The sequence below is a fragment of the Bemisia tabaci genome, chromosome 6 (genome assembly GCF_918797505.1).
Source record: "Bemisia tabaci chromosome 6, PGI_BMITA_v3".
NCBI lineage: Eukaryota > Metazoa > Arthropoda > Insecta > Hemiptera > Aleyrodidae > Bemisia > Bemisia tabaci.
In genome coordinates, this window is record NC_092798.1 from 26,035,089 (window position 1) to 26,062,688 (window position 27,600).

At 40.0% G+C, this 27,600-nt stretch overlaps 1 protein-coding gene across 2 annotated transcripts in view; it reads right to left on the reverse strand.

The window, feature by feature from the left end:
• Window positions 1-1,195: 1,195 nt before the first annotated feature.
• Window positions 1,196-27,600, reverse strand: part of LOC109042528 (zinc-regulated GTPase metalloprotein activator 1) — a 49,759-nt gene continuing 23,354 nt past the window's right edge. For both annotated transcript variants that reach the window (XM_072301644.1, XM_072301643.1), the window contains 6 exons: window positions 27,137-27,181; window positions 26,563-26,619; window positions 19,555-19,612; window positions 19,003-19,135; window positions 3,102-3,228; window positions 1,196-1,441 (listed from right to left, as the gene is read on the reverse strand). In XM_072301644.1, the coding sequence (XP_072157745.1) occupies window positions 3,206-3,228; window positions 19,003-19,135; window positions 19,555-19,612; window positions 26,563-26,619; window positions 27,137-27,181 (316 nt within the window). In that variant the 3' untranslated portion in view covers window positions 1,196-1,441; window positions 3,102-3,205. The remainder of the gene's footprint in view (window positions 1,442-3,101; window positions 3,229-19,002; window positions 19,136-19,554; window positions 19,613-26,562; window positions 26,620-27,136; window positions 27,182-27,600) is intronic.

The window sequence follows — 27,600 nt, forward strand, 5'->3', positions numbered from 1 at the left end:
TGACGAAAGGAGACAACGCTATATAGCGTTTTTCTTGCCTGCGTACAGCTTGAGTTTATGCTTTTTCTATTTTATAGCCGACTTTGGAGGGTAGGTTTCGCAACTTTCAATCACCCTTCAACATGCCTTAAACCTTGAAGATCAGGAAAATAATGTTGCTACAAGTTTTACTTGGGGCACTCTTCCTCACCCTCAAAATGATTTTGCTCTTCAAGTTGCAACTATGGTTCTGTTGTGTTGCACTCAAGCGAGAAAGAATGCGGGCCTTCCGACATCACTACCGTGCTAAGGAAAAACGCCGTATGAACATTCGAGAGTTGCCAAATTTCCCTGAATATAACATGTATTTTTGACGACATTCATACATATATTTCCTTGAAATTTTTAGTTATTTTAGATTAAATTGCGTACAAAATTGTCTGAAAATTTTGGAAAACAATATTCGCAGTTTTCCCGGTAAATTCGGTTTTTATCGAAGGAAATTTGGCAACGCCTGAAGGTTCATACGGCGTTCTTCCTTAGTGCGGCAGAGCAGCTCAGCTCTTCCTGGACGAAGTGTTCGTTGAAAAAGCGTCCGATTTGTTTGACTTCTAAAATAAATTAAATGAAGGAGTTGTGACGCTCGCTACTGGGTGCACTTTGAAAGCACAGTATTAAACTATTTGAAGCGTGTCTGCAAGAGAAATAAATCAAGAAGTTCAAGTTGCTAAGTTTTTTCATTTTGACACTTCTCTCTAAGAGCCAGTGCTTTCGATGTTGGTTACTGTAATTCAAACGTGTAAAGAAGAAACTAGTAGAAATCGCCATAACATTTTCCTGTGAGGGAGGGAGGAGGTGGCTAAGCACACGAACATATTTTTCGGGTAACATTCCGAGTAGATCCTCAAAATACACGAGGCTGTAATATTCTTATCATCAAAATTACAATAATTAATATTCTTACTCTGTATAACTAGATGAGATAAATATTGAGGACGTGCATAGGCTGGATGAATAATTGTTACAGACTGAAATATAATACATGTGGAGATATGTATGTGGTCGCAGAGCTATTCTTCATAAAAATAATTTTTCAAAGCAGAGGATTTAAAATGAATCTAAGGAGGGGATCAATAAAATTCCTTTTTTTCCCTTATTTTAATACGTAGGAAAATATAAAATTTAAAAAATGGAAGAGGAGTGCAAAAATCACTGATTACATGAAAATCATAATACTTTTTATTCATGCTTGAAGGACACGAAAATCACAGAATAGCTTGACTTAAGAACAATTGACTGGATTCGAGTAAAGAATATGTGAGTGTAGTATTGAACATCTTGAAATATTGAAACTTCAAATCGCGATCGAATGACAAATCAAACTAAGAGCCACAGTTCTTTTCCGCTTCTTCCAAACATGTTGCTAACAGTTTTTCTAATTGCTCCTTCTCCAAGAATTTTCCTACGGAGAAAATCAGAGAAAAATAGTAACACATACCTAGAATTAAACCTAGTTATTCTGAAAAAAAAAAAAACAAGCAGGAAGCTCCAACGCATTGGCGTCGGAGAGCGGCTCTGGGGGCAGTAGTTGTAGTCAAGAATGAGGGCCTAGACACATTTTGTCATTGATGTACAATCCGACAACTGTCGATTCAATCAACGAAAACGATTCAAACTGTCGAATCGCCCCAATGGCCACGATAGTTGTTAGACGTTTACGGTTTCCCTGGTAACCTTTGTTTGCTATCAGCTGATATCAAGTAATATGACTAGGAAGCTCCAACCCAGTGGTTAAAGCTTCCTTAACCGCGAAAACTTTAAAATTCAAATTTTCAAATTTTGAACGTAAAGTACATTTTTTCCATCACGAGATAAAAGCACAAACAAGTTTTGAATTGTTGACTGTATCACCATGATTCCAAAAATACAATACACAACATAGCATTGACTAACAATAAAACAGTATGCAATAAAATAAAGTCATGACAAGGAACATAGCCGAAAATGGCGCCGATTCCCATCAACCAACGCGCGGTCTCTACAATGTAACATGCTGCATTGATACTCCCCAGCTGGGACCGTCCGGAATAGCAGCTCTAGTGCAAGCACCAGAGCCGCTAAAAATAATTATTGGATATTTTGTCGGAAAGTTTTTATACTTCAAAATAAATCTTTGCTAATTTATTTTGAAGCATAAGCAGTGTAAAAGGATGAGGCAATGTTAAGTTTCGAGACCCATATACGATATTTTTCGCCAGATGATACTTAATGAGTTTCTTGATGAGTGTTCACCTGCATATGTATAATTCGCTTAAGGTGACAGAAAAATGACCCGTTTGTATGGGAAGGATTCTACTCCCATTGAGATTGTGTTTGAAATCATTTGAAAGTGCACAAAGTTACAAAAATAACCATCATTATATTATATTTACTTTCTTCAATCAACATCTTCAAAAAAACGATATTTACTTTCTTCAATCATCATCTTCAACAATAAGAAACTGAACTTCAATATCAGCCCTTCATAAATCGACCTCTTCTGAACACAACAGATTCGAGAAGCAAATGTTGGATTAGCAAGGTTTGCACCACCGAAAACCAATCGCATAGATCTGCGTTGGGAAAATAAGTATTACTAATAATTTTTTCCCCCACGGCGAGTGAAGTCTTTAAAGGCGTCAGTAAATACACACAATGTAAGAAGTAAGCCTTGTAAGCGTGGAACTTTTTTCCAGGCTGATATGATTTCCTGCAAAAAGAACTACTGAATACGATAATTGCTTCGGGTTTTCGGTTTTACCTCGTGGCTGAAGCTTCTGTATAAGAAATCCTAGAACGTCAATGCTACAGTAGGTAAGACGTAGTACCCAACTGATTTTTCTCATCCTCCTCCATCCATCCGCTTTAACTACGGGTAAATAATATTTGCTATCGATATGATTTCCTGCAAAAATAACTATTGAATACGATGATTGCTTTGGGAATTCAGATTTACCTCGTGGCTGAGGCTGTATAAGAAATCCTAAAACGTCAATGCTACGTACGTAAGACGTGGTACCCAACTGATTTTTCCCATCCTCCTCCATCCATCCGTTTTAATTACGAGTAAACAATATACTTACCGATTAAAATAAGGCGACATGCGACGTTCGAGCTTTCCGCATCCACGTTGACGGGCGTCCAATCGTAGACGTCATAGACGGCTTGTATCAAGTACCATCCGTCCTCATCCGACGGCCGCACGACGCCCTGAAAAATAACACAGAAACAGTGGCGTGGCGTGCTTTGCGATACATCGATTGATCGACCATTTAAACCTATGGGAAAGTATCGATAAACAGAGTGTTCGCGGCGAATACCTTAAAAATCGATTCCTTACCATAGATTTAAATGGCAGAACAATCGATATATCGCAAAGCACGCCACGCCACTGACAGACGAGTCGTCGAGTGAGTCACGCTTTTCTTTCGCACCACCGTTTTAGACAAGTACATCGAATTTTGATTCGGAATCGATGCGCGTGACGTAAGTATATCTACACGTAAAAAGCGGCTCTGCGATCCAACAATACTGATCGAGAAACTTCCCGTCCCGACGTTAGGACAACCGGAAGAACATGACGTCGTGACGCACACTTTCTCGGTCCTCTGACGTCAAATCGACCTCCATTTTTACACCACTTCTGAAATAACAGTATTGTGTTCTTGTGTTCTTGGGGATAAACAGTATTCATAGGGAAAAAAAGGAGGTTTTTGCATCTTGAGGTTTGTGTACCCTGTGACGTAGGTCGGTACAACCTGGTTAGCGAAATCCGGAATTAGCAATACGAGATGTGGTCAAAAAGTTCCCGGACTGGTGCCGCCCTGGGCTGAAAAATGGTCCAAACGAGCTAAACTTAGGTTCGTTCGAAAGCTTATACTCTCATCAGTATACTCCTTTTTAGTTTTTGAAAAAATATTTATTAGTTTTCGCACAGCGTCAATTTTACGGAGACGTGTTTGCGCCGTGCGGCGATTTTGTCTGCGAACGAGAAATGACCAACATCCACTTCCAACTTTGAGGTGGCTGATAGGACAGGTGCATCCAGCGATCACGCTGATATGAGTCCATCCTACCTCTGGTGTACTTGCACAAGATAAACCACTATTGTTTATACCTGAAATGTGTCACTTGGAACGCATCAAGATGCAATTTTTCGAGTACTTGGAAAGCATCAAGATGCAATTTTTCGAAACTGAACTCGAAAAATTGCATCTTGATGCGTTCCAAGTGACACATTTCAGGTAAACAATAGTGGTTTATCTTGTGCAAGTACACCAGAGGTAGGATAGACTCATATCAGCGTGATCGCTGGATGCACCTGTCTTATCAGCCACCTCAAAGTTGGAAGTGGATGTTGGTCATTTCTCGTTCGCAGACAAAATCGCCGCACGGCGCAAACACGTCTCCGTAAAATTGACGCTGTGCGAAAACTAATAAATATTTTTTCAAAAACTAAAAAGGAGTATACTGATGAGAGTATAAGCTTTCAAACGAACCTAAGTTTAGCTCGTTTGGACCATTTTTTAGCCCAGGGCGGCACCAGTCCGGGAACTTTTTGACCACACCTCGTATGAAAAACGGACCAAAACGTCCGATTTTTTTGCTTAAATCAACTCATGATATAATTTCAAACATATAATATAGAATGACTGTTTTCCATCAACTACACCATGTCCAAGAAAATCGATCATAAAAGTCGCCGAACCGACCTACGTCATCAAAAAAAGTACCAGATGCCCGAAATGCAAACACCTCCTTTTTTTTCTCTATGGACAGTATTAATGGAACTGCATTTTGCAATTTGGAACTTTAAATTCTGGCTCATCTGAAAAAACACTTATGTGCATAGGAAAACTAATGGTACATACGTTGTTTTTAAACCGGGCCAGAATTTATAGTTCCAAATTGCAAAATCCAGCCCAATTGACTCGTGGATCCGGTCAGATCGTAGCTCCTCTGACGTAACGGCGTCTTACTATTTCCACGTGAGCTCTATAAATCATTATGACGACGCATGTATTGTGGCTCTTTATTTCATAATCATTTGGTCCATTGTATTTCGTTCCGCAATAAGTTTAAGAAATCTTAACTTACAAGATTTTCCCAGAGTAAAAATTGACGAAAAATAGTAACATTATTGATTTTTGAGACAAAGACGAAACGGGGAAAACTGGTACGAGACATGTTGATGAAGATGCGTGTATTGTGGAGCTTTATTATTTCATAATCTTGTAGACCATTGTATTTCGTTACACTGTAATTTTGGGAAGACTTAACTTACAAGTTTTTACAGTGTAAAAATCGACGAAAAATAATTACACAAATTGAATCGGGACGTGCGAAAACCGCTAATGTCCATTTTCCAGTCTTCAGTTTTTTTCCGAGTTGATACAACCATAAAAGTGATGAAGGGACTCGTTTTGGGACTAAGGTAACCCAGAGACGAGTATTGACGCGACTTTCGAGGTTGCATCCAACTTTGAAAAGTATCATCAACTCAAAAAAACTGAAGACTGGAAATATGGACAAAAGCGGTTTTCGCACGCTCCGATTCAATTATTTTTTAGACAAAACAGGGCAAAACGGGGAAAAACTCCCTTCGCTTAGGTTCTCAGGTTTATCGATGCTGATTTATAGGTAGATGGCATAGAGGAAAAAAAGGAGGTGTTTGCATATTAAGGTTTGTTTACCCTGTGACGTAGGTCGGTAGAACCTGGCCAGCGAAATCCGGAATTCGAAATATGAAAAACGGACCATAATGTCCGATTTATACTTGAATCAACTCATGATATAATTTCAAGCACTTTTCATAGAATGACTTTTCCGTAAATTACACCATTTCCAAGAAAATCGATGATAAACGTCGCTATACCGACCCACGTCATCAAAAAAATTCCAAGACGCCCGAAATGCAAACACCTCCTTTTTTTTCTCTATGGGTAGATGGAGCTAATCAACAGCCCACGACACACCTCGTAAGCACTGTACACATTGAAGTGGTGTGTCGAACAAAAGTTGCCCTCAGCGGAGACAGCGTCCCCCAACCAAGGGCGACACAGGGAAGAAGGAAGTTGGAGGGATGGAATAAATGGGTCAGGCTGGGGACAAAGCCCGCACTTATCCAGTAATTTGTAAAGGTTCTGGTTTCCCGGCCGCAAAACAAGTGATGTTCGATGCCCGATGCCGATAAGTGGCCGTCGATTGCCGAGCATCTCCGATGAGTGGTGATCGCACTGCGTTTCATTCTGAGGACCTACGTCGACTTCCGCGTTGCCAAACTTGGGGAGAATTCTAAACGAATAAGCTTGACAACAAAGAAGCCGTCCCTAAATTAGGTAACGGTGAATTTGCGGTTTTTTGACAGCCGATCCAAAGTTTGGAAAGGTTCGCAGAACTAAACCGATGGTGCCGATCTGAGGGGAGTCCGCTCCACGCCAAAATAAGTTTACGCACTCTTCGACGGGGTGGCAAAATTTCATGAAAAATAAAATCTTGAAATTTCGCGTGTATAATATTTCGTGAAATTTTAGAAATTTATGTGAAATAAATTGAAAACTACCGGTTCCTTCTCATGTTTCACAAAATATAAAAATTGTGAATTTCCCCTATTTTTGTTTGTTTGAGTGCGGGTTGCATACTCTAGCCCCTGGAAAATATGAAATATTTCACAGCCTCGTGAAATTTCCAATTTTTCATTTCTTTCTTATATTTCATGCTATCCTGCTCTTAGACTGTTACAGAAGATCGTCTGATGTCATTTAAGCGTGGAAATTAGATGCGAGAATCAATATGGTGGATCTTCAGTCGCAGTCAAAAAGTGCGTAAACTTATTTAACGTGAACTCTATAAAATTTTTCGTGCGTACGTTTTTCTGCCTTCTTCACATAGGCCCGACATGATATATTAGCCTGTCTCCAACGAGCCAACAGAACATTTTATTTCAGGGATATCACCGGCTGACACACGACTAGACCTCAAAGTATAAGCAATAAACGAGTAAAATAATTTATAATTAAAGAGAAGCGGACAAAAACTCACAATTATTTGTGCAATCTGACAACTAGGATTTATGATATAAAGGCGATCCCGTTTATTAAAATGTCCCCTGCAGTGTCCGATCCCTCGGCTAAAATGCAAGTTGAGTCGGGCTAGGGGGGCTACAGCAAGGACCCACATGGTGCAGCGCGGTTATGAGTGATCAAGTGGAAAAAAGCTATTGAAAACGAAATAATACACCTGCTTTGATAGATTTATTCTGGCGCGCTCATCACTTCATTACTTTACTTTATTCACACTTTACGTCATTTACTTTACTCGTGGTTTTCGGCATTAAGTTTGCCACAAAATCCCGTCTTGAAGACTGATGAAGACTATGCCAATTACCTAATCTTCTACTCGAGTTTGTGACTTCCAAATTGGTTAGAACATTGTTGTTTATTACCTTAAACTGCTTACTTAAAAGTGTGATTCTTTACAACTTTTTAGACTTTGTTATACTTATCCATGATTTTAATAAAAATGATCGAATTTTTATAAAACAGTAAAGGCTGTTGTATTAAAACTTTGAAATATTTAAAACCCCATGCTTTCACTTGGAGATTATTTCTAGATGTAAAAACGTAAACACGCGGGTCGGTTCGATTATGATAAAACTTGAAAATATATACAATTTTAATAAAACGATCGAATTTTTAAAAAACAGTAAAAGCTGTTGTACTAAAACTTTGAAATCTTTAAAAATAATCTCCAAACAACCATCAATACAAACAACATCCATTTGTTGTGTGTTCCGATGTTATTCGTTGAAATGGGTGGTTCTTGTAGATTAAGGGAGAAAATTAAGGACCAACTACAGGGTCTCGTGGGCTGCCGTTAAGTTTAGCGTATTGCCTACCTCCTTCGTCCATTGCAACTACCTGTTTTCACCATTAGGATCTCTCCATATCCCTTCTTTGTCTACTGCTTTGCCTATCAATTTCAACTGTCAGTCCGCAGGGCACGTGATTGGATATTTTAAGTAAAATCACAAGTGATATAAGGAAACGAGACAACCCGAGAGAAATGTGAGTATACAAAGGATTAAGGCAGGCCGAACGGTAGAGAAAGACTCACTCTACATGGCGCTCGTGAAATTGAGAGATAGTCAAACTGGCAGAGGGTGAAGAAATTAAGAGGGCAAACACGCGAAACAAATTGGGAGGGCAAGCAAATTTTCCGGCGCGCGAACAGTCAAGAGCACGCTCAGTTCACGCTTTGAACCTGGCTCAGGCTGTTTATGATTATTTAATTTGATCGGGTACATCACAGAGGAGGGGAGGGGCGATTGGCCTCCGCACAATGGAGCGAATTCGTCTTTGAAATTATTTTGGACTAAGAAAATTAGTTTGCGTTTTCGGTCGGATATTTGTTTATGGTCGTGCCAGAAATTCAATCGAAATGTTATATTAACTAGTTTTTGGCTATTGCATCGCGATAAAAATATGTGTCTTCTTGTGTCACTTTTAGTTAATATACTCTGGGAAAAAAACCACATTGGATCTAGAGTCCAGACTCTTGAAAACATTGACAAGAAAAAGGACTCTTGATTCAATCAGATTTAAGCTTAAATCAAAAGGAAATCCGCTCAAATTAAGAGGCTTGGTTCTTGATTTAAGCTTAAATGTCGATGTTTTTAGGAGTCTGGACTCTGGATCCAATGTGTTTTTTTTCCAGTGTAGGGAGTGAAAAACAAACCAACACAATTTTTGTGTTCATTCCGGTACAGTTTGCTGTGAATTTAGCGCAGAAAACAATGGAGAGACTAGGAAAATGCATTCCTCCGATTGCGACGTTTGTATATTCATTACTCGTTTTTATTAAATATCCCCGGAAAGAACCCCCTGATTTTTAACCGATGCCAATCAGTACAAGCATGACGTCATCGGTAGATTTTTGCGAGATCAAAAATCCCCCTACAGTGCTGCCATTCCCGGAATTGATTCCAAATTTCGGAACTTTACTTGAAATCTTCGAAATGACCAGAATTTCCAGCTATTCTTGGAATTAGAGGAATTAGGGGTTTTTTTGTCAGTTTGACCGATTATTTGATCAAATTTGAATATATTTGTGTCGAATTTGATGATTTTCGGAACTAAATCAGGGCGTATTCTGGACATTTTCCCGGAACTTTTAAAATAAATCGGAATTACTTTCGGGAGCCTGGGAATTTTCGGTAAAATAAAATGGCAGCGCTGTCTGGGAGCCTCCGGAACTTTCTTGCACACATAGGAGAGCAAATCCGCGGTAGGGTCGAGGTGTTAACTGTCCCCCACTGTTAACGCAGATTAGTTAATTTGAGTCCGGGTAAACGGTCCGATGGTTATATCCCGGCGGGGCCCATTGTGCGCGGGCAGAGGGGCGGACCGAGATCCGCCAACGACGCGACGCGACGCCATCGGGAAAAGATTTAATAAAACTCGAAAGCTCCGGCCGCCGCGCCCGCTACCGCTGTTTTTGGTGAGAAATATTTTTAATATGAATTGATTACCTACCATAATATGTGTACAATGTTCAGGACACCGCTGTTTCGGGAAACGTGCAACTTTCTCGCCATCGAGTATTTTTTATTACCGGCCCACGGGGAGGTGAGAGAGGAGCGAGTAGCGATCGACGTTGACAAATTGGGCAAGCGTAAAGATATGCGGTTACGAGCATGGAGCAGGGTGGCAAAATGTTGTGAAAAATAAAATCTTGAAATATCACGTGAAATACTACGTGAAATTTCAGAAATTTATGACAGATATTGAAACATACCGGTTCCTTTTCATGTTTCGGAAAAAGTAAAAATCGTGACTTTCTTCTATTTTTGTGTGTTTGAGTGCGGGTTGCATACTCTTGCCCCTGAAAAATATGAAATACTTCACAGCCTCGTGGAATTTCATGAAATATTTCACTGAAATTCCCAATCTTTCATTTCTTCCTTACGTTTGATGTCACCCTAGCAGGGGGTTTGGTTCATGCGGTGCACCAATGTTTTCGGCTGATTTTCGATCATAGAAACTAAACTAAGGTTTAGATGTTCGATTGGGTGAAAACAGGCATAACAGTACTACCAACAAAAATTTTGGTTACCTGAACCAAAGTTCGGTTTCTATGGCCCGGTTTTGTTCAATTACCGAAACCGAAAACTTAACAAAAAGAGCGAACGTTTCTGCGCTTGTTCTGTCAGCTATTTTGCGCTATTTTTAGTAAAAAAGAATATTCCATAAAGCATGCCATGCTACATAAGAGTTAACGGGTATGCCTATTGACAGTTATTCTTAGGGTGCTACGAAAGGATGGACTTATCTTCAACAGAAAGTAAATTTTCGAATCCTGTAGAGTGATTTCTTTACGAAAAGAACAAAAAGCTAATACGAAACATTCGATCTTGAAAGTGCATTCGAGATGCCTTCCACATGAAAAAGTGAAAAAGAAAAAAATGGCGTTTGTCGCGGCACAATCGACAACCCTGTGTGAGTGGATGCTGACTGGTAGCGATGAATGAAGACACGAGAAAGGGAGGTATGCAAGGGTTCGGGTGAGTGTAAAATTTGGTCACGCACTGTTTAACACCCTCGGCATAAGCTAAAACCAGCCAAACAGCCGTCTATGGAATGTTTAATATGGATCAAAGCGGTGCCTATAACCAGCCATGTTATTGTTCTCGCATGCCTACTCAGTTGTCACTTATTCTCTTTGCTTTTCTGCCTTTTTCACTGTAGCATCTCATCGTCCTGCAATTTTCCTCTCGATCACGGCTTTGTATCTCCCGGCGACTCCAAACCACCTACTCCCTTGTCCTGCGAATCCTTTGAAACTCAAGTCGGAAACGGGTATCGTGGCCTTTGTGCCTTTGGAGCTCGTCTATAGAGGCGTCAAAGTTTTTCCGGTGTAGTCAGGAACTGACGAAAAAAGTTGTTTCGGCGAAAGCGGAATACAGTGCAGTAAGTTTTGTGCGATGACAAATTGGGTACTTAGAATTGCTGCGTTCAAACCTTAGGATGTATCGTTTTCGATACATAAAATAAATAGGTGAGATTGTATCAATATAAATTGGTTCAACGTGTAAACGTAGCCTCAAAAGTCAACTGAGAAATCTAAGGGAACGGGTTTTTGGTGATTTTTTACTATTTTGAGTGCCAAATGGCGATGAAAAGTGAATTTGTTTAGAATTTTCTCATTTTCAGCTTTTCCGACTTAAATCTTGAAATTTTTGTTCGAGTTTATGTTCTAATGTTTTGAGCCAAATGATACATCGAACCACTACTGAATACGATCCATTGATCCGTGACAAGTATCACAGAATGGGTCGGTTGCGCGCAAGAGATACGGCCAAGCCAGTGGCGTGGCGAGCTTTGCGATATATCGATTGTTATGTCATTTAAACTTATGTAAAAGGATCGATAATCAGGGTGTTCGCAGCGAACACCTTGGTAATCAATTCTTTACCGTAGGTTTAAATGGCAGAACAGCGATATATCGCAAAGCACGCCACGCCACTGGGCCAAGCGAATAGACTCTCTACAGGTAAAATCGCGCATAAATCTCGAGAGGTACGTAAAAAAAGTCTGGAACCCACTCTTCGGCACGCACTTAGCGTGGTTTGCAACATGCTTTTATAAGTCTCCCGCACCTGCAGACAGTGTTTCTTACGAAGTGTCCAGCAATCTGATGTGCCGGAGGGAGATGTAAAAAAACCTGACCTTCACACGATCTCGCGAGCCGCGATACAAACTTTCCATGCGCGAGAATTTGCGAGAGAATAATTGTTTGAAATTTTGAAAATTACACGTTCGAGATGAAACTGCTAAGAGAACCAAGAACAAGGATATCCTAGGTTTCTGAGGAAATATGACAAAATTACCTGATCTGCTAAATTACATGTGTTTGAATGGGAAATGCTGCCAGATGAAGTCATATATAGGCCGCACATTTTTCTTACTTTTCATCTATTTATCCACAATTTCCCATTTCAAAAAAAAATCATAAAAAATACTGCAAACTCAGTTCATTAAGCACTCTCGTCGAGTCTCAAAACTAATGATCTGATGATCGGTGTGAATTCAATTTTATCAGAGAAAATATTATCGCCAATTGATGGGATAAAAGTATGATAAAACCATAGTAAGCTCGACGATTGAATTGATATGAGTATTTTTTGCATATCAAAATGTGGTTGTTACGTACGAGCAACATTTAACAATTTCGCAATTTAATGTATTTTCAAGAACGATATACCTCGAAAGAAAACCAGAACTTATTAGGATTACAAGGAAAAACGGAGAAGAAAAAAAACCAAAACTCTGTGTATAATGTGTGGTTTTGCGTGCAAGCCACAAGCCGTTCGAGAAAATAGACAAATCATCAGGTTAGGTTTATGGGGGATCTTCAGCACATTCGAGGACGATTTGACAGTTAATCAAGAAACTGATAATTTCTAAATTTTAAAAATCTAAAAACCTAACTCGAGGTTAGTTAATATATTTTAAGACATTCGGCATCACAGGCTATTAACGTCTTTACAGAGAATTTGGCAAAATGGGTTTTAAAACCACGCGGAGTGCCAGGCAGGCCCGCCACAAGAAGGGGGGATACTGGGTCCCTGGTACCGGGGCCCGTGCTGCCCGTGAAAAACCACTACGAATTCACATGCAACCCTTGTTTCGTAAGAAAAAGTGAAAAATTTACCCTAAAAATTTCGCCAAAGGTGAATGAATTTTCAAAATCACGCTGGGGCACTGTAGAACTCTTCTTAAATGTTCAAAGAAGTATACTTCTTGGAAAATGTCTATCTATTTCCAAGATGTTCAGTACAGAAGGATATTTTTAGTACTTGCGTTTCATTTTCTTCCGTCGTCAGATGCTAAGAGTCTCCAGTCTGGGCATCCTCGACCTCTCTGACTCATGGCTCAATTCCCTTGCCATAGACAAACGAAGGGGGAGTCCAGGGGGGCCTGGCCCCCTCAGAATTGAAAATAGTACCATATGCCCCCCCCCCAAAAAAAAATAAAAATTTTCCAGATGTTTTGAATGCAACAATCCGCAAGTATTTTGTGCTGAAGAAATGGGAACAAAAAAGTTCCGAGTTCCGGAACTTTTGACGGAGACGGAATGGGAGCACTGCCGGAAGATGACGATAAGGGGCCTCTTGAGGAGAGGATCTCTTCTGTCGTGCTAAGGAAGAACGCCGTAAGAACCTTCGAGAGTTGCCAAATTTCCCTCACTAAAATGTTTTTTTAGAGGAAATTTATGAATATCTTTGCCTGAAATTTTCAGAAACTTAGGGTAACATTATGCGAACAAAATCATCTGAAAAATTGGAAGAAAAATATTCATAAGTTTATCGGGAACTTCGTGTTTTATCAAAGAAAATCAGGCAACGCCCGAAGGTTCATGCGACGTTTTTCCTTAGCACGGCAGTGTTAAGGAACGATTACGAGTCCGGCTCTAAATCCGGCAACTGTCAGCTAGGTTATGGTCCACATTTGCGGTATCGAATGGGCGAGCTTGCGTCGATTCGCATTCCCGCTCGCGGCGTCTCAATAATGCGCGAAGAAGAATGTCATATTAGAGCTTCTGCCATGCAATGCCATGTTGTTTTTCCGCCGTTCCCAACACAGTTTGCTTTTCCCATCCCTGCTCCACTTCCACTTGCCACGATGAGCAGACCTCCGACCAGTTCGACTGGAGGTCCTTTATATTGACAAGAGTAAAAACAATGCCAATCCATTTCTGATTGGTTCTCGTATTTTACGCCTTTAAAGTGTCACAAACGGGAATAAAGATGATTACATTTTCGCCAATTGCAAAGATTATAAAACTGGAATGGATCGGGGAATTGTCTCTGCCGGGGAATCGGGGGTTCGGCAAGAAACAAATGGGATGAGAGAGGGAACGGAGACAGGATTTCAAGAATGGGTTGATCAAAGATTACAAGGAATGTCCTATTGGTGTAATCTTTATTCCCGTTTGTGACATCCATATGCCCGCGTTGTCTCAACTTTCTCTTATTAAAAAGGTTCATTGTCAACACAACAAGAAATTCTACTCTACTTACATTTTTAAGACAGTCAAAGAACCTCTCAGGAATTTATCAAAGATCGGTCCAAAGGTTCACACCGATGAGCAGTATGAGGTTGCACAATAGGCAATTAGGCAAGGCTGAACATGCAACTATTTCGCCTCAACGGTCGGTGAGGATACATAACTCAGTAATTGAGGGCGCGATCAGCGCTGAATACTACTTGAAACAATTCCTCATTGTTACAGAGATATTCTATTTGAGAAAGACCTCTCATTTTGGACGACAACATACTGGGTGGGGTTGAGGTAACCTAGTATTGCATTCTTAACAACTTGAATAAAACTTTCGAGTCTCTTCAGTGACAGTGCAATGATGTGCTGAGAGAATTTCGTTATGATTGAATTGGATGCATCTTAAAAATTACCAAAAAAGAATCATATGTTCAATCGTTCAATTCGCCGCTCAACATTACTGTAAACGTCGATCTTCACATGTCATTTTTAGACATTTAGCTACAATACAACGTCTGAAAAATACGAATCGAATAAGGCGTTTGGTGACGAATGAAAATTCACTACCACCACGCGGCCGAGTGTGGAGGAAGGAAGAGCTGAAAAAAAATAAGGGGGTAAAAAAAGGGGCTCTGAAGGGCGCGCGGATGGTGATAACGATAGACCGCCAAGAAAGTTTTCTCGACGTAAGAACATTGTACAGGGTGAGCCGAAATGTCCACGGCGGACTTTTGAACGGGCGCACCTACAAAAATTAAATTTTTAGGATGGTTCTCGGTCGATGGAGGCTCCATAAGGGTCCACCCCAGGCGCCTACGAGGGTTCTGACTATACATTTTCAAATAGCGACGCCTTTTTTTTTTTTTTTAAAAAAAAAAAAAAAAACTCAATTTAAAAGAAGGTAAAAGAAAAAACTTCTTGCTCCCGAGATATTCACGGTCAAAATTCGAGACGAAGCTACTTTCAAAAATTCTTAGATGCCATCTAAAAAGTCAAACGCGTGATTTCAGTAATTTTCGTTGCGCTAATCATGTTCTACGTGAAATTTTGATGCATGCTGTTGTTTGTACCTTGTAGAGTAGTCCCCAGCGAACGGAATTCTGGGAAAAATTGGAAAAAAAAGATCATTTACGAGTTTCGCAGATAATTCCTCCTTATACCAAAATATTTATGGCGAGTTTGAAGGCTCATACGGCGATCTTCCTTACAACGGTAGTATAAAGGTTCTCCAGTGAGGAGACTAAATATACCGCGTTTAGCAGAAAGGAACCAAGTCACATCAGCCATTGCCAAATTTAACTGAGCAATACAATTTTTTATCAGGGAATGTATGTGCGGATTCCTTTGAAACTTTAAAGGAATTTTCTTTGCACTATGCAGAAAAATTCACTGACATTTGCGCAAAAATCCGCACATCCGTTTTCAAGTAAAAAATTAAATTGCCCCATTGAATTTGGCAGTAGCTGATGTGGCTTGGTTCCTTTCGGCAAAACGCGGTCTAAATGCGGGAACAAGTCTGGAAACCTGTCAATTTTCAGCATGATCTACCCAGAAGTAGAACGATATCTTTTGTTGAGCCTCATTCGGACTCGACTCGACAGAGGAGGAGAACCGTGCAGAAGAGCGGCCGGGGCGTAATGAGCCATAACAACAAAGCGACTTACAAGAGCGTGATAAGGGCTACGTCCCGAGCAAGGGGAGGGGGGGAAGTGGGCGAATTTAGTATGGACATCTTAACACCTAATTCATGCAGAATCGTACAAATATTGTTACTTTTTCCACCTCTCTCAGCTTCCCAAGATAAGCAATGAACCACTAAACACGGTGCGAAAAATGTAATTGAGTACGGCCCCTGGCCGCTACGCGGCTCACGCCTCAATCGTGGATCATGATTCCACTCTGAATGCTCTTCAGTAAAAAAACAGCTTATCATTCGCTTAAAACTGAGCAATTTTAAAGAATTCATAGAAAATTGACTATTTTCTCACGTTATAGCAATTCTGTGATGGGCCTTTTAAAATTTGCAAGATTCGGACGGACTATAGTGGATGAACTAAATGTTCGCTTCAACAAGTTCCTAAATTGCTTGTAATTTTGGTGTTTGATATACTTGGTCACACGGAATGATCACCACATACCACGGATCGTACTCAAGGCGGAAGATGCAACTATTTCAACTCAACCGTTGGTGACGTTGCCTATCCGCAAAATTGAAGGAGAAAATAATGCCAAGTTTTTTTCGACTTGATTTCGCATTTGGCCTTTCATGGATTTCAACATTGACTGGACCTTTTGCAATAAAGAATTACTAATTATTTCCGATTAATTTAGAAACAACATATGTGCTATTTATTTTCCTCCGCAGAAAAGTATTTTCATCGATGAGCCAGAAATAGTAGTTCCTTGCTGCAAAATGTGGTCCAACTTATGTCTTCATAAACAGAGAGCGAAAAACATTGAAGTGCATGAACTGGGTTGGATGGAGGAATGAAATGAGGCTTAAAAGTATTTAATACAAATAAATATCCGCTGTCAGGTACTTCACGGAAATTAGGCTTACTAATTGAGTGACCTTCTCACAAGCTTATTTCCGCATTGAAAATTCGACTGTATTAATTAATATTAGTAAATCTGCTTGACAAGCTGACCTACAGAATTTATCCACTGACGAAAGATTCAACTGACCGTTGTAAAGCACGTTATGGGAATTTTAGTGATTAATAAGAAATTCGATCTTATTAGGCTACGGTTGGGCCGGGTTATTAATTTGCGTGAATACAACCAACCTTCTACTTTTCACTCGGGATACAATTTGACTACATAAAATGGGGTAACAAAGAACCAGGAACTAATGAATAAGCATCTCATTAATTGAATAAGTATCTTACAAAGCTAAAGGGGTAAAAGGAGGAAGGAAATCCAAACGGCGGTGCGAACAATTGACGTAAAAGAATTTGTTTAGGTTATGTCGAAATCTCCTAACCTAATAACCTTATAATTGGTTTGTGTTGACACATCAACGTAGTTTCCAAACTGCACGAAGCGTGGCTACAATTAGCCATGAATATCAGGGGTTTCTTAGCCTGAGCTTGCAATCTGGGGTGTTTGTGCCGTGCTAGGGAAAAACGCCGTGTGAGCCCTCAGGCGTTGCCAAATTGTCTTTGATAAAACACGAATTCCCTTGAAAACTTATGAATATTTTTTTCCAATTTTTCAGAGAATTTTGTTCGTATTTTGATCTAAAGTTCCTGAAAATTTCAAGAGAAAATATTCATAATTTTCCTCCAAAATGAACATTTTATCAAAGGAAATTTGGCAACTCTCGAATGTTCATACGGCGTTCTTCCTTAGCACGGCAGTTCCGGCGTCTTACCTGCGCTAATCTTCTCCTTCATTGGCATGTCGCTTACCTGCGCGGACTCGCGGCGTCTATTCACGGCTTTGTGACCCGATCATATTTATAAGCAAACAATTTTATTTATAACCAAACATCTGTATGGGCCCGCGGGCCAGTCCCGGGTCCCTCAGCGCGAGCCAATAGAAAACTGCTTAAAGCGAGCTAGAATAATTATGAGCGCGGATAGAGAGACTAGATGCCCCTCCTCGGATGTTGAGTCCGTCTCCCTTCGCTTCGCCTCAGCTGGGTATTATTATAATATCCCGCATTGTATGCACTGCTTACGCTTACCTTTAATCCCGTTTTTCAAATCGCCCGTGATCGCAAACATGTCTGTTTGTAAATTGTATTTTTTATTTTTATTATTCTTCTCTCCTTTTTCAATGGGCCGGTGTTTGATCCCGATCGGAGGGGGCGCCGAGAGGGGCGTAGGGGAGGGAGGAGGGGGGAGGGGCATTTAAATAATACGTCAAAACAGATCTTTGTTACCCTTGCCATAATATAACTAAACAATTATTTTGGGCTCCTCTAAGTTGAGCCGCCCGATGCTGGCTGAATCCTCCCCCTTTCGGTTCAAGTGATGTTTGTGACATTTATAGACTCCGTTATCAACTCCGCTGATTATGTACGTACACGCTTATCCCTTTCTGCCGCGACTACCCCTCCATGTCTCTCTCGTTTTGGCTTACCTCCTTCCTGCTCCTCTCTCTTATTTGCACTCTTCGAGGGCCGGCAGGAGGAGGGGAAAAGGGCTTAAGTCGACAATTAAAGAGGTCCTGAAATCATAATTTCATACCAAAAAACTACAACCAACCGACCTCGGTTAGCCCACACTGGAAAAAAAAAAAACACATTGGATCTAGAGTCCAAACTCTTGAAAACATTGACAAGAAAAAGGACTCTTGATTCAATCAGATTTAAGCTTAAATCAAAAGGAAATCCGCTCAAATTAGGAGGCTTGGTTCTTGATTTAAGCTTAAATCTGATTGAATCAAGAGTATTTTTTCTTGTCGATGTTTTTAAGAGTCTGGACTCTAGATCCAATGTGTTTTTTTTCCAGTGCAGTGGTTAGTGCAAATGACTGGTGACTACTGACCCAGAGGTCTCGAGTTCGAATTCCGGTTAGGGTGACGAACGATGATGTTGTCACTCTGAAGAGACATGCATGTTCACTCTCTTTCATGCATCCTTCTTCTCCTCTCTTCAATTGCGTCTGTTAGCAGGCCCTTGATGGCGAAACAGAACACTTGAACAAGAAAAGAAAAAAAAAAAAAAAAAAAACTGCAACACAGCAAACGTCGAGTACGACTATTTGGTTTGAACGATTGATATTAACCGAGGAATCTTAAAATCGCATCTTCGTTACGTTTAATGTTGAGAGATTGCGGATAAAATCTCCTCTCAAAAGAAAGGCAAGGGCATTTGTTTTAAAAACTATGAGTACAAGAAAATATAACTTGATCTTCATCGAGGGAACTCAATTTCCAAACTTTGAAAATCAAATCTATGGATTAAAGTTGAAATCTTACCTTGAGGCGGAACACTGTGATAGGTTTCCCGGTGGTGTTGTTTCAACTTTTCCCATAGTACTCGTTGCAGGAATAAATCGACTCCAGATTTCTGGACTGGTTTGTCGACTTCAATCGTGATGGTAGTAACATCCTGTGACATTTACACAAAAAATGGTTAACCGGTTGTTGATTTAAAAGAAAATAGTATCCGAAGTTTTTCGTCTAACTTTGAACATTCACACGAGTGCCCTTGAGGCCTCCAAAAAATTGCGTGATTACGGGTTACACCAACATTTTGGTGGAAGCCATCATCTATGCCATTAATTTTTCATACCGCAAAATGTGTTATCACCTTCCTGGCAAGAGCCCGAATTGCTCACATTGTATCGTTCCAAAGAACCATATTAAAAATGCCAACTGTTGCGCTGATTCTATGTATTTTATGTACTTCATTGATGGGAATTACGTGACAAAAGTTACAATCGGAACCAATCGTGGAATATTAATCAGTGAAAAAATTAAAATCCCTCTTCAGATTGTAAAACTTAATTTCATGGACGACTCACTTACTTTTGATAGATGCGGCTGATCTCCAATAGCTTCTACTTGACTCAAAACAGCGCTGATCCTACAAAGAAACACGTCGAATGAGGTTAAATTAAAATTTTAACTAGCAATATTTAGGCAAAAATGAAAAAAAAAAAAAAAAATGTTGGCGCATTCTAGAGTATAGACTTCCCAGTATAATTTTCTGCCATTTGGGTAAAGACGAAGGTAAAGGTGGAAGGAAGGAGAAAATCTGTAACAGCGCATCGATTTCAAAAGTATTCGCGATATTGTTCTTGTCACTCATGGATCCTAGTATTTCCAGGTTTTCCAGCCTTCTGACAATATGCCAAAAAAAGTGAAAAAATTGACAGGATGGAACAATCCCGATTAGGTGCTTGGCCTGGCGGCTAAGAGAAATAACTGCATTGTTCCTTGTGTACCTGTACGTCATGAAGCTCTCCGGTGACGAGACATGAATGATCGATTACCGATATTTCCTTCAATTGAATCTTTGGTAAAGAGTCGATTATTAGGGTATCCGCTGCGAACATCCTATTTATCGATCCTTTTCCATAGTTTTAAACGGCAGTGAAAACGATAGTGAAATCAGGCAAAATCATTCGTCAAATGCCAAGGCAAATGGTTAAATTTTAACGGATTACGAAATTTTGTAAATTTATGGCGAAGGGCTCATGAATTTCCAATATTTCGGGAAAAAACTCATCAAATCTATGAACTCTTCTTTTTACTTCCTTGTATTCTAAGACAAGCTGAAGATTTCAAGATAAAGGTTCTTTCAAGAAAAATAATTAATAATAAACAAAATACTTTTGTATGATACACATTTTTACAGAGAATGCAATCTTTCGGGCGTAATGAATTTTTTTGTCTGTAATTAGGAGAAGAGTCGGAAATTTGTTTGTAAGTCAGAATATTTGACTATTCGCCTAAGCATTTGACAAAATGCCTGATTTAACTGTTGGCCTTCGACAGATATATCGCAAAGCACGCCCCGTCACTGAAGCTTTCGCTGAGGGATTCATCTCCTCCCGCGAATGTAACAGTGGCGTGGCGTTCTTTGCGATATATCGATTGTTATACCATTTAAACTTATGGAATAAGCTCGATAAACAGAGTGTTCGCAGCGAACACCTTAATAATCGATTATTTACCGTAGGTTCAAATGGCATAACAATCAATACATCGCACTTCACGCCACGCCACTGGAATATAAACTTGTTTACCCCCGGTAGAGGCCCGATCGGGGTGGAATGGAGGTTGGATTTTATTGGTAAATGCCACCATCCAGGCGGGGCTGGGACTTGGAAGGGAGAGGGGGTGTTAGCAGTCAGCGTTTGGCGGTTAATTTTCAAGGAAGCCAAGCGTGAGGCTGGCACTAGCTGAGTCGCGTTGTCGCGAGCGCTTTGATCTCGACTCTCAAACCGAGCAAGATCAACGACACATGATTATCTTGTGCGGATAACGTATTGGGTCCCTAGGAACAAGTGTGCAGCCCTACAAACCACGGCTGCCATATTTGCTGGCATGCTTGAAGTTCAGGCGGCGGGAAATTATAAATGGGGCAGATAGTTAAATTTTGACGGTCTACACAAGTTTGTGAATTAATGGCGAAGAGCTCACGAGTTTTCACTACTTTTGGAAAAATAACTCACCAAACCTACGAACTCTTCTTTGGTTCTTCCTTCAATCGCTTCTCATATTTTTGAATGTTGAAATTCTAAAAATTCTGTATTTTAGGGGATGCTGAAAATTTCAAGAAAAGTGTCTGTTCAGAAGCTAAAATTCGCTCAAAATACTATTGTGTGATGCAAATTTTTACTGAGAATATTTAGGATTTTCCCTCGAATTGGAACAATGATAGATTGTTGAATCCATTATATGTATGAATTTTTATTATTAAATAGGATGAGAAATAAAAATCCAGAGAAGAAGCCAACAATACAAGACGGCGAGAAGTCCTGGAACTTGCACTCGATGAAATATGCAAGGCGCGATGATACAACTATTTTAACTCGACGGACAGTAAATTGCCTACGCGAAAAATTGAAGGAGAAATTGGAGCGGGATCCTCCTCCGCTAGATATCGACATGGTAGTTCATACAATAGGTTGCTCTGTATAAAATAGGGTATTATGGTTAGTATATTAGAGTAATCTAATATACTGCCTAGGCAATATTATAAGCAACCTCTTGTATGAACTACCATGTCGGTATCTAGCAGCGGAAGATCCCGCACCAATTTTTTCCTTCAATTTGTCGCGTAGGCAATTTACCGTCCGTCGAGTTAAAATAGTTGTATCATCGCGCCTTACATATTTCATCGAGTGCAAGTACTAAGACTCTCGCTGCTGTCTTGTACTGTCGGATTCTTTTCTTTAGGCGAAGACGTCTATGAAAAAACTACTTTTTTTCAAAGGAGATCTTCAACATTTTTTTCTAACATATATAATAAGTGTTTAAAAAAATATCAGTGGATCTTGCGAGAGTTTTTTCACACTTTTTCACTTCTTTAACTCTAATAAATTTTATTCCAAAATTACCATAAAAGGATTTCCTAGAGTTGGTAAAATTTAAAAACTCCGATGTTATAACTCCTGTATAACATTTTCTCATTTCCTAGAGCATTTTAGACGGTTATTCTAAAAATGTGTCTTTTGAAAAGTTTGCAAGTTACTCAAAAGCTTCCTCTTTTTAAACAGTCGTTGCTACAAGAGAACCAGTGCTACTGCCAAGACGCAGTAAGTACATGAACGCGATCCTCTCCAGAAAACCACATCATACTTGGACTACATTTTGCAATTAGGAACTACACTTTTTGGCTCAGTTTAGAAACAACGTAGGGACCATTCGTTCCCCTATACACACAAGTGTTTTTTACTGATGAACCAGAAATTGTAGTTCTTAACTGCAAAATGAGGTCCACTTGGCAACACGTGTCGATGAGAAGCACGTGACAATGTTCACGCGCACGGTGTCAAACAAAATAGACAAGGCGTTGGATTCATAAGCATCAGAAAACACTTAGACCCACCACCCAGAAACAGTCAACCGCTGCATACGAAAGCAGTTCCGTTTCTCTGTGGAAACGCCGAATCCGTTCCGTGAATGTCACTGCTTTCTTCACGAATACGAGGCGGCTTTTTCAAAGAAAGATTCGGAACTTTCTTACTTTTTTAATGATAAGAAAACATTGAAAAAAATCAAACGGTTTCCGCATTCTGCATGTTTAGAGCCTAGTTAGTAGTTTAGTCATTCCCCTGCAATTTTTAGGACTTCCTCTCTGGAGAAACATTCATTGACTGTCCGCTGATGTTCCCGGGGCCGAATTTTGTCGGTCCTTTCGCGTAGAGGTGCAATATCCATCGATAAGGCCAAATCGCATCACCGGCCAATCAGAAGCGCTAAGCCGGACCTAAGCGCAGTCGAGACTAGTGCTAAGCATATTTAATAACGGTGGAAGGACCAACAAACTTCGGCCCCTGCCGGCGCGGCGTCAGGTTAACGCATTACCCGACAAACTACGGTAGCTTTTTGACAGGATCGGGTGATTTTTCGTATACTGTTGAAAAATTTCGCCTCTATTGGTTTACCCGCTCAAAATAGTCAATGGAAAACTTGCAACGTCGGAAATTTAGAGAGATTTTAAGATATGAATGAATTCACTTCACCGACGATGATGAGAAAATGTGAAACTGCACACGTGCTACGCTGCCGTGTGAAGGAAGAATGCCGTATGAGCCCTCAGGCGTTGCCAAATTTCCTTCGAAAAACAACACATTTTCAGGAATATATGTGAATATTTCTCTTCTGATTTTGCAAAGGATTTTGTTCGAAATTTGATCTAAAAAGTCTGTAAATTTCAAGAAAATATATTAATAATTTCCTTACAAAATAAGATATTTTCTGAGAATAAATCTGGCAACATTCGAATGCTCATACGGCGTTTTTCCTTAGTGCGGCAGTACGGTGTAATGTCAGCGGGAATCATAATCTTCTGCCATCAAGTCGAAGCAACACCGTTAACGGCGCTCTGAGCAACTATTCCGCCTCGGATGTGTTGCACAGTATCAGACGAAAATGAAGGCGCACTGCCATGCCGTAAATTGACTGGTATCGCTAACCACCGTGTAAAGCTCTACTGATCAACCGATATGCGGCTCCCGTTCGATCGATTATTGTGGAACTTGGTGCAGGTAACTTTCTTTGACGGGAAACTTGAGATGCAACTCAAATTTTCAAAATTTAATAATTCAAGATGGTAAAAGTGGGCTAAAATGCTATGGCAGCTCCTGTCCAATCGATTTCGGTGAAACCTTGTGTCGGGTAGTATAATTTGACGTAAAAGTCGAATTTTCAGTCAAATCTTTAAAATTAAAAAAATTCAAGATGGCGGGAGTGGCCTGAGATGCTATGTGACGCCTCCGAAATTATCCAACCCTGCAATCGAGGTTTCTATTCTTTCTCTGTTCGGTTTCTATAATCAATTTCAATAATCGGCCTGCTGTAACGCACCCGTAACGTAGGCGCAAACCCCCTCCCAATAAAACGTTTCGTATTTTATGAGCGTCCCTTATTCTGTTAAGTGAAGTAGCAAAACTTTTTAGCCTGCCGAGATGCAATGGTTTTTAAAGCTTATCACTGCAACTCTTTGACCTGTCATTTTGATTGGAACATTCGCTGCCTGCACAATCTCAGTAAAAAAGGCGGACCGACGTCCAGTGGCGTCGGTGCCACTCAAAAACAGATTAAACTTAAATAAGGCACAACGGGGCGATGTTTGCGAGGGGGCGAAGCTGAAGTGTTGAAAATAAAACAATAAAAGAGGATTACGCTGGTAATGAATTGCACGGGAGGAATCGAATAGAAGTTGCGTGATGCGTGTGGTTCGCGGCGCGAGCCACAGCGATGAATCGATACATTCTCTCGCTCTTCGATTATTATTGTGCGAAACACGTGAAAGCACGCGCGAAGGTGTCACTCTCTAAAACAGTATCAAATTATCATCGTTTCTTGATCTATCATGATCCTTCCTATTAGACATGCACTTCAACAAACTATTGTAAGTTTTACTTCAGGCCCGTGAGCACGAACCAATTCAACCACCGAAAATTTCGAAGAGTGTACGTGACACCTGTAGACTCATAGGCGGATCTGGACCCTTTAAACGAGGGTAAAGAGAGGGTCCGGGGGCCTCTTTTACAAAATTTTCGAAATTTTAAGGCGTCCGATATGCAGTTTGAGTAATTTTTGGGATGAATAATTACCAAATTCAAGTGTCCTTCTTTCCTCTCTCCTCTGTACCTTCCTTCTTTATTAATTTTCCTTCCTCCTTTATTCGGGCGACCGGGAGGGGGAGGAGATATACGTCCCCTACACTACCCCTCTGCGGGCTGATTATTGAAATTGATAGACAAAGCTATATACAAAGAAGACGTAGAAATTATGGAGAGATCTTATTGGTAGAAATGAGTGGTTCTTACAGACTAAGCGAGAAAATGCTGTCCTAACTATAGGGTCCTTCGTGGGTTGCCGTTAGTTAGTCTATTACCCATCTTCTTCGTCCATTGCAACCACCCAAGTTCACCAATAGGATCCCTCCATATCCTTTTTGTCTTCTTTGTCTATGGCTTTACCTATCAATTTCAACAACCGAGCCACTGAATCCGCCTATAAGCGAATTCCCTTGTCTTGGGTGTCTCGATCAAAACCTACCGAAAGTTTTCCGGATAAAGCATCGAATTTCGAGTAATCGAACGAAAATCCGATCGATATTGCGCCCAGGGGCAGATGCGGAGGAGAGCGGCATTATATGCCTATTAACATTACTAAGTGCGTGCGCGTTAAGTGTCCCCGCGGGGCGAGGTCGGGCTGGGGGTGATGGGGTGGGGGTGGGGGAAAGCTCCCGGCGGCCTTTTATTTTCGGCCGGGGCCGGGGCCACGTGCCAGGGCCGGCTCGAGAGGATATCTTGCGGGCGGACAAGGCATACAAACACGGCGACCCTGACAAATCAAACAACTCATCCCGATTCATCCCTGTTGCGCGGCGCGCGCTCCGCGATAATTTTCGCACTTGCTGGATTAGAGGCCTCGGGCGTGTCATAAATCATGGGAACACACCGTCCGCCCCGTCCAGGTTCCAGAAATTGCCAATGGGCCTGTTGCCATGCTAAGGAAAAACGCCGTATGAACCTTCAGGCGTTGTCAAATTTCATGTCATACACTGGAAAAAAACACATTGGATCTAGAGTCCAGACTCTTGAAAACATTGACAAGAAAAAATACTCTTGATTCAATCAGATTTTTGCTTAAATCAAAAGGAAATCCGCTCAAATGAAGAGGCTTGGTTCTTGATGTAAGCAAAAATCCGATTGAATCAAGAGTATTTTTTCTTGTCGATGTTTTTAAGAGTCTGGGCTCTGGATCCAATGTGTTTTTTTTTTCCAGTGTGGTAAATTTATGAATATTTTCCTCCCAATTTTTCAGATAATTTAGTTCACAATTTTACCTGAAGATTCTGAAAATTTAAAGAAAAAATATTAATAACTTTCCTCAAAAATGAAAATTTGTCGAAGGAAATTTGGCAACTCTCAAATGTTCAAACGGCGTTCTTCCTTGCACGGCAGAATTCTCCTTCAACGCGATGATTTCTGCTACAACAAAATAAGAATGATTTTTTCTTACTTCGCACGAGTTCAGTGGAGTTAGCAGAACCTTGAGTCTCATGTCAGGTAGAGATAAGGTGAATCTATATCAAAAGTTATCAAACACCGACATATTGGATACATTTTCTTGAAATACTGGTTAAAACTATGAAAACTTTTACTCAAACAATTATAAGGAACGATTCATGGAACTCTTGCGCGTAGTCACATATATCAACTAATAACTCCCAGGAAATCCCTTTGGGAACACAATATTAAAGCTGAAAGTATCCAATTTAAACCAGAGTAACAGTAATCGATAAAATTAAAACTGAGGAAAATAAAGGAAGAAACTGTTAAAACTCACCTCTGCGAGGAAGGCTGAGAGTAAGCTTTCAGATCTAAGATAGCGTTCAAGTCAATCCTACAAAAGAAAAGAGAGTGGAAAATAACGTCTAGGTTTTTCTTGGCAAAACTGAGGAAAAAGTAGATTCAGAGTAAATTTTCATTAATTTGTTTTTTCTTTAGCGAAATTAGTAAACGTGACAGGTTACAACTTACAAGGTACTTGTTACGGATAACGGCTGAGTCAAGGATGCTATTGGAAAACTCTCAACACCCACAGCCAAAAAATTACTATTCATTAAACTGCGTTATTTGTGCTTTGTTTCTTTCTTATACAATTTGTAATGAAACGTATTAAATATTTATTTTTGGGTGGATGGCACATGATTTGAAATAACTGTGAATGAGGGACGAGAAAACATTTCTACCCCTGACGAGCGCACTAACTACTGCTAAACGTCCGAGAAAGGTTCATTTATTCGAACGACGATGCATAATATTTAGTTGAAAATAAATAAACACAAAATTATAAATTGATGATTTAATAATTAGTTATACTTAATCGATAGTTGGATGATTCAGTAATAATGGCTTACCTGCTTTTTTCAGTCTCTACAATGTTTGCAGATCCATTGATTGCTCTGCAACAATAAAATCGCGATGTAAGACTATTTAAGTGTCAGGAGAAACTTAGAATGAACCATTTGACTACCAGGCATAGTATATAGTGAATTTTTCATCCGAGTTTTACGGTGATTATATTACAATTTATTGTTACACTCGATAGAGCTTTCCCTTAGTCGAAAGACACTCATGAGGTAAAGCCGCTCAAGTCAATTTTTGTTGGTCCTGAGGCAATTACTCGACTTAGTAATGAACTTGCACCGTAATAAATGATAGATGATAAATAAAAAATAAAAATATTCAATTCTTCATAGAAAAAATAAATCGAAAAAAAGTATCACTTGCAGATTCGAATACAGAGAGAGAAAAAAAGAGAAATAAAGAAAAGTCAAGGAAAAATGACGATGAAAAATACAGAAAAAAACCTTTTTTTATC